The 16,057-nt window shown below is 37.5% G+C and overlaps 1 protein-coding gene across 1 annotated transcript; it reads left to right on the forward strand.

Annotated features, from left to right (window-relative positions):
• The first annotated feature begins 198 nt into the window (after positions 1-198).
• Positions 199-15,598, forward strand: perp (p53 apoptosis effector related to pmp22). Its single transcript, XM_053333160.1, has 3 exons — positions 199-577; positions 9,254-9,394; positions 12,910-15,598. Exons 1-3 carry the CDS (start codon positions 373-375, stop codon positions 13,119-13,121), a joined length of 558 nt encoding a protein of 185 aa, XP_053189135.1. The 5' UTR covers positions 199-372; the 3' UTR covers positions 13,122-15,598.
• The last annotated feature ends 459 nt before the right edge of the window (positions 15,599-16,057 follow it).

The raw sequence follows: 16,057 nt of genomic DNA on the forward strand, positions 1-16,057 counted from the left end.
CCTCCCACTATCAGTCCAGTCCAGCTACCTGTTGCAACTCGTAATTTAACAACTTTCAGAAATTCTCAAATTGGTTTCCAATGAAAAACGCACCTATAGGACTCATGACTCAGCTGCTCCAGCAGCTCCCCTCTGGGTGTAATATGACACACTGAATGGGGCTGGGCCTGATTCAGCTTTTAACCCAGACAAGCAGCTACCCTCGAGCATTACATACGCGGGTGGGGCTTTTTTATTTTGTATCCACACCCAGTGAAACTGTGCGTAAAGACGCACAAGACGCCGAACAACTGGTCGGACTATAAGACTCTCTCGCTCTGTCGCTGCTTGTCTTTCTCTCATACCCCGCTCCACACACCCTGATAATCGGTCATGTTTCGCTGTGGGATCGCCTACCCCCGCTGCAGGTGGATCGTGCCCCTGCTGCTGCTCTTCGCCATTATTTTTGACATTATCGCCATCGCCGCCAAGTCAGGATGGGTCGAGGACGAGGACGCCAAGTCTCACTACGCCAATATGTGGCAGCAGTGCCGAGGCAGGAATGACAACTGGGAATGCAAGACGCTCATGGACTTCAGTAAGTGCCAGTTACACCACTCACGAAATATGATAGGCGGCTTTGAACAATAACACCACAGTCAATGGCACAGGAATAGGGATAGAGATCATGACTTCATTAGGCGGATTTGATGAGCTGATACAGTGTTGCTGGGGTGTCAAATTCAACATTCACATACTGTAACCTGAAGGACTCGACCTCAACAACAACTAAAAACACCAGGCTGGAGGGAGGAGGGAGGCCTGCAGCGCTGAGCCAGGCAGGCAGGCTGAACTTTGGTTCTTCATGAAGTTGAAATAGCTCTTTATCATGTCCAGCTTTTATCAAATACAGTAAAAAGAAGGAAGGAAGTTTCACTCATCTAGTATTCACATAACATCCTTAACAGCCTCTTAACTCTGTATATTTAATGATAGGAGGAATATTTTTTAAGTCAGCACTGGAACTACTTTTTTCTAATACTTGTATTCTCAATTAATCATTTGGTCCATAAAACAATCTGAAAACTGTCAAAAAGTTCCAGAGCCCAAGGTGACAAATTCAAGGATTCAAGGACTCAAGGATTGCAACTAAGTATTATGTTAATTATTGTTTAATCTGTGTACTATTTTACTATTTTATTATTATTTCGATTAATTTATTAGTTATTTGGTCCTTAAATGTCAGAATAAGGTGAAAAATGTTGATCACTCTTTCCCAGAGCCCAAGATGTCTTTCCCAAATGTCTAGTCCATAACCCAAAGATATTCAGTCTACTGTCAGAGGACTAAAGAAACAAGGAGTTTCCACATTTGAAAAGCTGGAATCAGATAATTTGGACATGTAAAAAAAAATACTCAAAACAATGAGTCAGTTATCAGGATAGTGGGTGGTTGATTTTCTAAATCAACTAATTAATTAATCGGCTCATTATTGCAGCTTTAGTGGTCCTACCAAAACCCAATAGATGATATTTAAAGCAGGCTAATGTAAGGCAATTATTAGATTAGAATAGATTAGTCTATCTGTGCAGTCCATTATTACATTCAGTGGACATTATTGCTGGAAGACACTTTTCAAGGAGAAGTACCTGCTCCTCATATGACCTACTACGGTACATTTGTAAGACACATTGATCCTCAGATGTGGGGTTATTATAGCTCCAGTAATAATGTCTGTAATATGTCAAAGAAATCGCTCCAATTTAAAACCTCTTAAAGTTGTCACACAGAACAGCTTTGAAGAATGATCATGGCAGCTATGTAACATGCAGCTTCTTCTAAAAGCTGCTGGAAATACAACGCAGTATCTTCTTTAATCTGTTACTATTATATCAGATTTATTTACTAGTAACAGTTGATAAAGTCACTTAAAAACCGACAGTGACTCTATATACCCGGCAGCGGGTAAAGCTGCACTCCAATATGGTCTTCATGATGTGATGTGCATGTTACTTGATACTTCCTTATGTTTTTAATCTTACTGCCACCAATATTGCACATATACCAGTACTACATTCACTATAACAACTACTTCTAATACCACATTAATAAAATATCTGACCCCAGTGTGTACCCTTTAAAAAAATCATTAGGAGGACAAGAATTAAAAGTAAAAACTGCTCACAGAGTCTGTTTGAATCCGTTTTCTCGCTAGGGGCAACAATTCAGTAGTTTTTTTTCCAACCACAAATCCACAAAACACCTCAGGCAGATTTTAAACATTTAAAATAGTTTGTGACCTTTAGTACACTCAAGAAAAGGGGGATGAGAAGGTTAAAAAGATGGTTGGCTGGACGTCAGACCTGTCAACACTGATACCGCTATTAATAGACAAACTGTTAATGAGTTTCTCCTTCATTGAAGAGGTTCAATCAAAAACACATAAAGTCACAGACACACACTCAGATACACTGAACACAAACTCTGAACAGTACAGACTCACTCTGCTGTTTCACTGACGTTCTCAGGTTGTATTTGTGTAATTACACACCCACAGATGCCAACAAAGACAGCATTGTTGTTCTTATCGGGCTCCATGGAAGTCACTTAGCTCAGCAAATGGCTCTTAGCTCTATATTGTGATCTGCAAAAGCTTTAAGTTCCCTGAGAAGACGTGTTTCTACGTCCTAAACTTTTGCTGTTTGACCAGTTTGTGCACTCCTCTCAATGACTATAGGTCGTCTTCCTCTTGCCAAAAACACACATGTATCAAAAGTTACGTTTAACACTTGCTAGAAACTGCACTCTTTTATGAACTATTATATTTCACTTCTAGATAACCTGAGTTCTAACCTCAATTTCCCAAGGATAAGGAAAGTGAGCCTTTGTAACGTCGGACAAGCTCTGGTACATTTATAAATTTTTTCGAATAAGATTAGCTGTCCACTATCAGTAAAAAAAGATTATAGAAGTCATTGTTGTTGGTGGCATTAAATGTACTTGTATAGTTCAATGGCCCATCTTATAAATCTTTAGTTTTTTTAGATGAACTGAGAATTAACCTTTTGATAATGACCACACATTTTTGAAATAGTAAATACACAAATATATGTAATCATCTTGCAAACAAAAATGCTGAACATTGTCTGGTTCCAGCGTGTACAGTGTGAGGAACTGTTGTTTTTCTCTGTTTTCTATAATTGTAAATTAAATATCTTTGGGTTTTGGACATAATAACACATTTAAATGCATCATCTTGGCCGGTCAGTGAGAGTTGAAGACACAAGTGAAATGTATGTGCAGATTTTTTTTTTAAGTATATATATTACATTATATACATTTTTGTAATCAACCAATGAAATGAGAAAATAACCTATTATTATTAGTTTAGCACTACTTTATAAAGTGAGGTTGCCTGGCTCATGGACAGCAGCTGCAGCCCTAAGAGAGACAATTAGTGTGAAGAAAAGATTTGAAACACAGATGGTTTCTGTTTAGTTGTCAGAAGTTAAATGGCCATGAAGTTTGCCAAAGATCAGATCAGTGAGTTTTGAGGATACAAGTAGAGGCTGCTGGTGTGTTTGTTGTTGTTTATTTTAGGTATTTTCTGGTCTCTGCTCTCATTGAAATTTTAGATTTTGTTCTTTGTCCAAAATGTGCACTGCTAATGTTTTGGCTGAGTCTTCCTTAGACTCAGCAGGACTGACATAGTAAACAAAAGACGGACACAGCTGCCAGAAGGCTGCTGGCTGGATCTAGGACACATTTTTGCCCTACAGTTCCTCTGAGCATTCTTAGCTGTCATGGCTCAGGCATAAATACTTGTGGGGGACATCTTGGTGAACTGAAAACTATGCAGAAACAAGATAATGTGTGTTGATGAACTGTAGCATGTTGTGTATTATGGCCACAAACCAAACAGACTCCCTGTCATGGCGCTTAGGTCCCAGCGTAGATAGGAAAGCTGGCATTTCCAGGAACTGCAGTTTCCCTTTGAACAACAGGAATAAATATGTCTCCACATTTTGGTGTGAATGTGTCATTAGCAAAAAGTACGAAAAGTAGATAATTACATTTTTAATGTGATAAATTGCTTGACGTTTGGGTGATATGATGTTGCATCTACTAACAATCATTGTTTTCTTTATCATTTAGTTATAATGTTTTTTTTTTTAAATGTTTTTCTTGTTTTATTGGATCAGCAGTCCAAAATCCAAAGACATTCAGATTACTATCATATATGACACTGAGAAACATCAAATTCTCACATCTCAAAAGCTGAAACCACTTAATATTTGGCATATTTGCTTGGAATTTTAAAAAAAAATCAAAATAGTTACAGCTTCACTGATTATTCGACTACTCGTTGCTGCTCTAATACAGTACATTGATATCAAAATCCAAATGTACTTATCATAAAGTGTACTAACACCTATCACTGACTTACAGCCAACTAATTTGAAACTGTTACAGGGTTTCATTTTTCACCAAGCAAGTGTTCTTAAGTATGAATAAAAAGACAGGCGTGAGTATTCCCAGCTTCAAGATCTGCAGGCTGGGCAGGTGTCCCATTAAAATCTTTTCAAGGAAAGCTTTGTCAAGTTGATCCCAGCTGCTTGTATGAAAGCCTTTTTCTAAGAGGTTTGATGAATATTATCCTTGACTTCTCTGAAGGGATACCCTGAAATCTAGCTTTAATTAAAAAAATAAAAAACCTCCCCAGTTGTAGAACAAACACATCTGTCAGTGCCAAGACTTCGTGCGATGAATGTGGGAGTCAGGAGTGTTTTGTTTGAGTGTTTAGTAACTTGTAGAATTCATAAGGGCATACTAATAAACAAGACAAAGACAAAAAACAAGATGTTGTTTTCATGTAGGGAAAAAAAGTGTAGCAGTGCAGTTTAAGACCTATTGTTGTGACCAATAGAGGAAAATAGATGTGAGTAAGAGTGAAATGGACAGGAAGTTGTAGTGCTGTTGCGTGACACACCCGGACATGTTAACAATACAATACATTCCCCAACTTAAAACTGTAACACGCAGAGACAAGAACACAATACAACAAGCTGCAGTGCAGATGTTTTGGATGTTAGTATGCAAGGCAGAACCTGAATTGTGTGTGTATGTGTGTGTGTGTCAATGGACAGTTTAATATAAAAGAAAAATTTAAGGAGGAAATTGACTCTTAGTACTTAGGGATGCAACGGCACTCAGTAAAATATTGAATCGCCTGTCCAGGCAGGTGAAAAGCCCTCCCCGCGAGTTAATGTCCGATCACTGTTGTGCCTCCACCCACTCAACCCCTCTCACACTGTAACTGGAGCTGGGTTCAAAGTGCAGCTCACACACAGAAGTGGAAAAAAGAAAACAAAGAGGCATAGCCAGCAGCACTAGCGGAGGAGAGCAACGATCTCCTGGAATCTGGATCGAGCAAGCAAGAGCTAGAGAGTGACTGTACGTGGGAATGTTTGTGTGACTATCAATGCAGCACGTATGAGAGCACAACATCCTTATAGCTGTGTGTTGCAGCTTATTAGACCAATCCCCCCACCGGACCGACACCGATCGCGCACCCCCTTCCCCAACCCAGTGTGATTTTGTATACATATTTCATACTACTGTATAGCGTATACAAGTAGTCAAGATATAAGAGGCAGTTTACCATTGAAAGTGTTGTGTTTGGTAACTGTTAACTTGAAAGGAAAGTGTTATATTATTCAGTACACCAGTGATACTGTAATTGTTTACTGTGAAATGCAGTTTTTGCTGACAAGCAAAATAAAGAGATAATTTCAGGAGAAAAAAAAGTTGTTCTCTTTACGCACAAAACATGTACCAAAACAGAACCGAAACCGTGGCCAAAAAACCGAGGTACGGACCGTACCGTGGGTTATGTGTACCGTTGCACCCCTAGTACCCAAAAGGCCTCCAAGAGATTTGACACAGAAGCAACAAGTGGGGATTGTTCTGTCTTTTGTTTTTAGTATCCTAGCCAGAAAAATGACCTCTCTGCTTATCAGTCTGATAAGTCAAATGTTCATATGTCAACCTGCTTAGATGAAGTTGATCATTCTTCAATCTTTCAGCTCTGCCTTTTCTGAAGTAAAATACTCTAAATTCACCACGACGCATATGATCAATTATCATTATGTCACAAAACTACATAATGCTGGATTACTAAGCTTATTATGTTGAGTAGTTTTTGGTTACTTCTGAGAGAAAAGGCTTCTTATGTCCATTACAGGATTGCTTTTTATCTGCTTAGTGACTTTTAATGGATTGCTGAAGAGTCTTGAGAGTCTTCCAGCGTGCCTGATATCATTCATATGTCACCTTATCTCATCTGGGAGTGTTAATTAAAACTATCAGTCATGGTGGCTGCAGTTTTTCACATTATGGTGTTTGTGTAGACCTGTGCTTTAGCTGAGAATCGAGTTGAGTGGTTTTATTTCCTGTTTCCTATTTCCTTTCAAAAACATTTTCATTTAATGTGTTGCCTTCATTACTTTCTTACAGCTAAAGCTCAGGATGAGTGTGGTCTGTGTTTTAACTACATTTCTACAATGAAGTAAAGAACAACACTGTGTTTTAGTGAGCTCGAAAGCCTCTTAACATTAGTATGGGAGAAAATTGAACCAGACGAACTAGTCGAGTATGTGTGCACATGTTGAGAGAAATGCCTCGGGCTGAGGCAGATAAGGCACTGCTTTAACACACAAGCACACACACATATACACAGGTGTGGACAGTTTAGGGTGTGTGCGGACTTGGGTGTGGCAAAATGCTGGCAATCCTCAATGTGGGTTTGGCTTTAGTTTTAACATATATAAAAAACGTGTTTTTACAGGCATAAGATGATTCCTAAGAGATCTTATGTTACACTGTAAAAGCTACTCTATAATATAGCAGCAACTTCCCCACTGAAACACATTTTGTCTCATATGGTGGTTTGTGCAAAGAGTACTGTACGCTTAAAATATGTTAAGGATTTCAGATGGTTCTCAGCCTGAAGATATAAAGCCGCACATGGTGGGAGTTGCCTGTTTTAGCCTGTGTCAGTGCCTTAAGTTCCTTTATAATTACAGAGGCCTCATCCATAGAGTCTCAGACTGACAAAGAAAGAAAAAGTGTTGTTATGGGTGTGGCAGGATTATGTAGGTGATAGAAAACGTGTGTCATTCACTTGATATCAGTGTGAGCTTCATACTAACTCCTGAGTCACCCTACCTCTCTTCTACCTCCTGAGCCAGGGAGTAGACTGGTTGGATCCCCGACTCCTCCACTCTACATGTCAAAGTGTCCTTGAGCAAGATACTCAATCCGAAGGCTGTACCATCGGTGTATGAATGGGTGAATGTGGCATGTAGTGAAAAATCACTTTTGAGTGGTTGTAAGAGTAGAAAGGTACTATATAAATGCTTACCACACTAACCTTGAGCAATGTGCTGCCATGTGTTCTCAGTGTAAGTGCAACAATCAGTAAAGGGCATTTAGACACATCTGGTGCACAATAGATGACTCATTCCTTTCCAGAGATAAAATTGTTTCCAATACAGAATATCACAACCATTAGACATACATTATTATATTAAATACAACAGGCTTGAGGTGGTATCTATTTTTTCATACCTTCCTGACATTTTACTGAGATATACGGTAATATGATGGTATTTGCCTTGTATTGTAGCATACTATCTAGTAGTGATGCCCGGGTCAGGATTTTTAACACTTCTGCACCTACCTCCTTTATGAAAGCCAGTCCACAAAAATACAGGGTATCCATAAAGTCTTTTTACAATTTAACAAATTTATTACAAAAGCAAATGAATAGACAAATCTGTGGAAATTTAAACATTAAAATGTGATTTAAAAACTTTGATAACCACTGAGTACATAGAACAAATCTGATTAGCATATCTCATCAATTGCTTTTGTAATTATTTTTTTCATTCATTGTGGACACTCTGTATGTGCCAGTCAACCACACCAACCCCACCTGACGAAGAAACCCTCAGTTCCGCAGAAAATACGATAAGAACATGCTTAGGTAAGTTGAGGTAAAAGGCTAAACGTAAGAGAGAAAACAGTAAACAGTGTCTTACCTGTTCACCAGGTACCACAGCGGAGAAACAGCTGAATAAATGTCAGGAACAACGTTACTGAAGGCAGCAAGATGAATATCAGGTCAAACAAAGAAAGGGCTAACGAGTTTCATTCACCAAAGAGATATAACGAGACTCAAATAACTCACATTTTGGCTAAAGTTGTCAGCGAAGTTAGCAACTTTGAGTCTCTTCTTCTGCAGTCTTCATTTCTTACGGACAGCGCCACCCATGTTGTGGTGGGAGGTGGGATTACATGCTGCCTTCAGGTGCTCCTCGTAAACTCCAAGTTTACTCGGAGTCTGTTTTTTTTTTGACGATATTAAAAATCATACCTTCAATGTTTCTAAATACCCTGGTATAACATGATATCGTCCATGCCTAACATATAATACATGTTGTGTTTTGGCCATGACAAAATAAGAGACTCACCATGTTTAATTTTAACAGGACACACGTTTATTAACCAAATTATACTAAAGTTAACTAAATACTCACAAAGTGGAGTGTAGAAATCAGTAGAGTCAGTGGTGTGTGATGTGCATGAGTGGAGGATGCGTGTGTTAGTGTTGTTGGGTGCAACACAAAGCATAAGGATAAACTAAAACAGCAAAACTGCACCAAAACAGGAACAGAGTGGCAGCAAGTCAGAGAGAGAGTGAGCTGTGCTGCAGCCAGGACTTATGTAACCTGAGAACACCTGAGGGTGCACTAACAATACTCTGGAAAAGTAGAACAGGCAGATAAATCACACCGCAAAACAAAGATGACACCATGGGGTCTTCATAAGGCACTATATAAATTCATTCCATTTTACTAACATTGTGCAATATGTTGCCACGTGTTCATGGTGTAACAATAAGTAAAGACCATGTAGACACATATGTTGCATAATAGATGACTAATCTATTATGCAACAAAGTTGTTTCTAATACAGATTTATCACAACAATCAGACAGAAATAATCACGTTTTTACACATGTAAGAATTATAACATATAATACATCATACAATATAGTATGTTATATTTTAGGATAGAGAACTATTATTTTCAGGTTGATCATTAGCTGAAATTTTGTTACAGAGGCTCAAAGATTGTTAGTTCTTCTCAGGTTTTTATGTTTCTGTCTGCTGGCATGTAACCCTTTTTTAATTTGTGTGTTCAACTTTAGGCTGGGCCAAGGCAGTGGCTGCCCTGATGATCCTCGGCCTCCTCATTCTTATCGTCGCCTTCATCATCTCCTGCGTGGCTCTGTGCTGCACGCTCAACATCACCCTGTTACCTTTCATTGGGGTGCTCCTGATTGTTGTTGGTAAGATACGCACACACCTGCATAGACACGCAGAAATGTTTAAAGCAGAGTCAGGAGGAGTTGCCCGCAGACCATAAAACATCTACAGTTTACAAAATTGAAAACAGTCATCCAAGTGTTTCATTTGTACCTCCTTGGAAAATGAAAAATCAACCATAAATAAGCAAATGGCATAAATAGGTAATAACTATAACTGATAACAAAAACACCTCTGGTCTTACTGGTACAGTGTGTTATGTTTCACCCTAAGAGAACATGTTCATGCCAGTGTATGTATATCACTCATTAGTTTCACTGCAATGTTGATGAAAAACCTTAAGGAATACCTGGTTGGCTTAAAGCATCACCGACATTGTAAAGTCAGTCCTCATTGTGGGTAGATGTCTCAAGTCGCTATAAAGTTTTTGACTGTGAGGTCTGTGGATTATCTTGAGGTGCCAGGTTTCAGCTTTTCAACATTTTGGGCACCACAAGACTAGAGTCCATACAATGTTGACCAAAATTGACAAATGTATTATTTAAATAAATTGCAGCTAATGATTATTTTCATTATCACATTAATCTGTTGATTATTTTCTATATTTAATCCATTACTTGTTTAGTCTATAGAATGGTGAAAAATCATGTATTTTTTGAATCCCAAGATGCAACTTAAAACCCAAAGATATTCAGCTTAATATTGTATGGCACTAAAAAAAAGTATTCATATTTAAGAGGGTGGAACAAAACATTTGGACTTGTCTGTTTAATAACTCAAAAAGATGTATTATCAAAGTAGTTCATCGTTCCAGCTCTTAAATGAGTAAATATATGTTTAAAGGTCAAGTAACAAGATTTTGAATCTCACTTGACATGATACCAACTTTCAGTACTTGACAGTTTTTCACACTTTCAGTAATAATCCTTCAGACACGTTGCGATTGACACCAAAATAAAGTATTACTACTGTACTGTATTTGTGATTCGGTGAGCAAAACCTTTAAATGTATTATCTTTACAAGACTATGTGGAAGGTAGTTTTGTGTTACACTGGTTTTCATTTAAGTTCAAGTTGTGTTTTGGAGACATGAAGTTTCAACAATCTGTGAGTGTGAGCCATCAAAGTTAAGCATAGACAAAGGTTAACAGTTTGTGTAAGAGCAGAGGAGTGTAAGTTAAAGGATGAATATTAACGTGGGAGCGATAGATGAACAAAAAAACGTAACCTCAATCCCAAAGAAAAAGGGATGAACACGATGATGTGTTCAGGGTTGACGTAAAAAGTACATCATGTATAGAAAATGAGGAAGGGAGAGAGAGAGGGAGTGAAGAAAGAAAATTAATCCTTACTGCAAGAGGGAGGGGTTGAGGTTTTGGTGTTACGTTACCATGGGAACAGCAGGTTTAGTCTGTTTATCTGACTGACTCATGCAACAGAGTGTCTGATAACAGTAGACAGAGCCAAGCACATAACATACAATCATACATCTTTTAATTACCACTGTGGGGTGAAACAGCAGGTCATAATTCACAATTCGACTATCACTATACTCACAATAGCCCTCTGTCTGCTTTCATCTAAGCACAGCAGTTAATAGTTGAAACCAATACTTATGAGTTTTATCTCTGGGCTGTATGAATCATCTAAGATTGTTGTTTATGTTTAATTTGTGCACTACTATCCTTTTACAAAAAAAAATACTACGTTTTTATATCCCTTTAAGCAGAGTTAAGATTTTGCCCAACAATATCATATAAATGATGTATCAGCTTGGTCCAACTCTTTATAATGTTACACTGAATGAAGTATTCAAACCCAAAACTGTATGTTTTAATGGCCAAAAGAATACATCAGATTCTAGATGTATTCTGCATCTTTTTATGTCCTTTTCCCTTAAATTCAGCCTGAAATATTTGGTAATGTCTGACAGGTCATTACGTAGTTAAGAGGTCACATACAGTAGTGCTGCAACTAATAACTGTGTGTTATTGAGTGATCTGCCAAGTGTTTTCTTAACTGGTGAATCTTTTAGTACAGAAAATGTCAGAAAATAGGGTCAAACATCCCTCTCAAGTTTCCAGAGTCAAATGTGATGTGAAAAACAGATATGTTCAATATATTATCATGGATGAATTCACATTTTAGTGGATGACACCTGTGAATTTTAGATACCTTTGTTTAAGAAATTACTTAAAAGAGTAGTTAATTATTGAACATTTTGCCAATAAGCTTTCCGATGATTGACTTATCAAGCAAGTTTCAGCTATAAGATAACGCGTTAATATGGAGAGGTGACTACTAATCACAAGTGAGATCCACAGTCAGTTCTTGTGGCAGTTTTTATGCCTCTCAAATATTCAAGGGATTAAAAAGAAAGGAAAATCTGAAGTGTTTTTTCTAACAATCACACTTGGTCTTTGGAGTCAAGGATCCTGACAACTAGAAATAAAAGAGAAATATCCAAGGTGCTCTGAGTCTTGAGTGTAATAAAAAGCTTTTAATAATATATAGCTGACATCAACTGTTTATTTCAACCGAAACAATAAACACTGCCACACTCTCTCAAGTCCCTGCAAGTTGCTTATTCACATTATGCCATTAACTGTAATCAATGGTTGCCTGGCACGCAGGAAAATGTAATCAATACTTTAAACCTGCTTATTTTTCTTAAGGGAGTGTTTAAGTTGTAAGTTGATGATTAGTACAACAGTTTGGGTTGGGATGAAGTATCAGCCCTTATTCACTGCCTGCCCTGCCTTTGCTTCAAGGCGTTAAGTGTTACACTAAGTGACTGTCCCAGAAAAGTGCATCATGGACAAATGACTGTCACACCTTTCTCTGGAACAGTCTGGAAACTCTGCCAGGCAACCTTTAAAACAGATCTGATCTCTGTCTGAAAATACTGACTCACTTGGATCTCACAGATGTTGATGCACTGATGTAACTCTTACACTCTCATGTGAAGGTATTTTTCACACGCTGCTGTTAGAGCCAGAGAAGTTGATTTGCCCTACTTGATGAATAACTGCAAGTTTTTTGTTTTCTTTTGTTTGTTAGTTTCCTTGTTTTGTCTTATCGACTGACTTTCCTATCACTGTCTGGACTCGGGAATCAAACTGATAAGACTTGATAAGATCTGTTACCTAATTATCACTTCATGGCTTTTCTTTCTCTTTAAGGCAATAATTCAATATATCAAGTTGTCATCTTAAACAAATACAAAAATGTGTTACTATTCTATGATATTGAAGAATAAATGTGTTACCAAGTGACTATTATCACACTTTGTCAAATTTGCCCTACAGTTAAAAGTAATCAACTTCAATTTTTGCAATTTTTACACAAAGGATCATATACAGTACATGTATTTTATGTAAACAATTATATCTAAATGTCTTCCACTTAGTATTAAAGCAAGTAGATAGATAATATAATGTGAAAAAAATTGTTTTCAGGACCTTCAGATTTCTTCCATGTTGATGGCTACTGCAAAAAATAAATGATCTTAACCTTTTTCATCTTTCTCTCTCTGCAGTGATCTTTCAGATCATCGCTCTAATCATCTACCCTGTCAAGTTCAACGAAGAGATCTTCGAGGGTCACTATTACTACACCTGGGCTTACGGCTTTGGCTGGGGCGCCACCATCCTCAGCATCGGCTGTGCTGTCCTCTTCTGCTGCCTGCCACGCTACGAGGATGAACTTACTGGTCTGGCCAAGACCAAATACATCTATTCCTCCGCTTAAAGACAAACTACACCCACCTAGGGCTGGGCGATATGGACAAAATTTGAATTTGAACAATATTTTTTACTAAATACTTTAGTATCAATACTGCAACAATATCGTAAGGATGATATTGATGCTTTCACAAAATACTTACACAATGAGATTTTTTATAAATAATCATCATTAATGTGGATATAATGACTAAGTGCTTAAAGGCAAATCATAGACCAGCTAGAACAGTCTGATAAGTTTAGAAAATTTGATCACTTTTTTGTAATGCAGCCTTTAAAACCAGGAAAATACAACACTTGCACCATATCAGGATATTACTCTATCCAAATTCGAAGACGATATCTAGTCTCATATCTTATATTGCCCAGCCCTACACCCACCCAATTACAACCATTTCCCATTTTCACTCACTGAGACACACTGAACTGGATCTGTGCTGGCCATTGAACATTTATACACTACCATTTCATCCAAGATCCATGATGGCTGTTAAAATTTGGTCCAGCATAGGAAAGAACCTCCTCTACCATTCAAGAGTGAAGTTAGAAGTAAGGCGCAATGATTTCTGGAAGTGGACTGTGATTGGAGATCACATCTGCTTTAACATAGAGCCCTCTACTTTAGATTAAGTCATAAAAAATGGTTAATATCCATGGTGTTTTTTTCACATTGTGCATATTCATTAATTCTCTCTGTACTTTTATCTGTACTTCTCAATGCAAGATCACCTAAGTGCACTTAACCTAAAGGATGTCGTTATATTTAATCTTACTGTAGATCTCATAAAGCCTCTCTTGCTGTAAGAGCAGTCCAGACTAAAATCTTTGCACAGGATGCAAAAGGAATCATTTTTATCATAGTTTTATTTGGTCCTGTGTGTGTTATAATTAGTTTTTCCACAATTCTTCAATATGTGTCTTTTGCTCTGTGTTGCTGTGCATAATGTAAGAAGGGAGCAAAGGCTGGATTCAGAAGCTGAATGTAATCTCTATAAATGGAAATGAACATGTAGTTTAATGGTTGTGTTTGCACCTTTTTTATGCATTTTTTTGATAACTCGTATCTGCTGTTTGTCTCCAGAATTTTGTATTCTTATTTACTTATTACCAAAGGGGTATAACTGTGGGAGTTTGCTGTGCTGTCTTTGTATTTTTGCTGAACACTACTACTAAAACACTTTAATAAGTAGACACAGCTGAGTGATGTTTCATATGATATTGAGGAAGAAGACACATTTGAATTTCCAGATGTGGCTGCAGCTGTTGTTTCTCTGTCACTCTAAACTAAAAGCTCATTTTGATGAATTTCTGTTGCAGCAGTATCAGGCAGATTTATGAAACAGTCCCAGTTTAATATGTATTCCCTTCATGAGAAGTGAGAACTGGCTAAAATAGTAAAAACAACAAATCTGCAACAATATACTACAGGAAATCTACCCTCACTAGAATATTTAACTTTTTTTTTTAAACCATCTGAACTCATGTGATATGCCTTGTTTAATTATGATGTTAAATTTTGACATTTTTGGTTCAAAGGGAACAGTATAATCTCAGAAGCTCATTCTGTGCATTCCAAGTGTCAAAGTTGGTACTTGTTAGAGAAAGCATTCACTGGAATAATTGTTTCTTTTAGTGTGTTTTTTTACTCATTACTTGTTGCTTAAATGTCAAAAAAGAAGGAAAGGGGAAATCTATATGTATTCTTGGCAATATAAGTGACCAAATCTGTCTCTAGTCTTTGTCACTGATATTGAAAAAGTCCTTCCTGAGTTTCTTGCTCCTTAGTCTATCCATCTGCTGCTTTGACGATCCAATGGGACCCTCGTGTACAATCCTCTGACATACTGTGTGTAACACTTGTGCCTTAGCTTCTTCAATGTTGCGGTGTTGGCCCCATCAAAACTGCTCAGTCTGGTTTTACTGACACACACTTAATCATCAGTCATCAGCCAAATTTCTGATCGTATTAGGATTTGTGCTTTTTTTTTTAGATGAAAGAGTTATGTGGAAACATCAGTTTGACCCCTGAAGGAAATTAAAGATTGATGTTAGATTACTAGTGAAATATATTAGTCAGAGAACAGCAGGATAACTCAATGTTGTTGTTTCCTCATGTGTCAATATCGATTTCCAAACAGCATAATCGACTAAAGAACAACCTAAAACAATAATAGTTTTCATAATTTGGTGATGTTTTAATTGGGAATCAGGGCAGATTCAGGCAGATTTAAACTCACAGAAACTGCCTGCAGCTGTCTTCGGGGTGAAATGATGAACATGTTGTTACTGACAAGCATGACGCTGTTTGTGACACTAAATTTTTCAATCATTGTTAGTCACTCTATGGGTATTTACGGCTCTACAGAGAATGTCTTATTAAACACTCATCCGGTTCTGGATGTCACTTTGCTGTTTCTCTGCTGTAGTATGAATTGATTATTTTTGGTCGGTTGTGTATTTTTATGCAATAAAGAGTTTCCTTGATGAAGAAGTGTTTTTTTAGACCAATTATTAAAACATCCAAGGCACCAAAAATCACAGATGTCAAATTACCATGTTTGTGTTTTCAGGGATAAAAGAGCATTAGCGGGAAACAGGAAGCTACTATAGAGGAAAGGAATATGATGAGGAGAATATATTTTTGTACATGTGTGTTTAATGATTAATAATGTCTGTCTCCAATATAGTTTCTCAAGGGCCACTGCATACAAACAACAATATCAGTAGCATTTAAACACCCAAAATGTAAGCTACTTAAATACCACAACTGATCAAAATCTACATCCAAGTTTGAGTTTTTTGTACTTGCAGTGTTGTGATCACACACTAATATACACAAGTACGCACAAACACAGCCACACAAATGCAGTGTAGCATAGTTTATGAACAATGCACCGATCCACAGATATGAGTCATGGATTATGACACGCACACACCCAGAGA

The sequence above is a fragment of the Scomber japonicus genome, chromosome 14, assembly GCF_027409825.1.
Source record: "Scomber japonicus isolate fScoJap1 chromosome 14, fScoJap1.pri, whole genome shotgun sequence".
NCBI lineage: Eukaryota > Metazoa > Chordata > Actinopteri > Scombriformes > Scombridae > Scomber > Scomber japonicus.

Bases quoted from the DNA above. Each gene is read 5' to 3' on its own strand.
- perp (XM_053333160.1), top strand. From the start codon at position 373: ATGTTTCGCTGTGGGATCGCCTACCCCCGCTGCAGGTGGATCGTGCCC. The intron at 578-9,253 runs GTAAGTGCCAGT...GTTCAACTTTAG, and splicing joins CAAGACGCTCATGGACTTCA to GCTGGGCCAAGGCAGTGGCT. The intron at 9,395-12,909 runs GTAAGATACGCA...CTCTCTCTGCAG, and splicing joins GGTGCTCCTGATTGTTGTTG to TGATCTTTCAGATCATCGCT.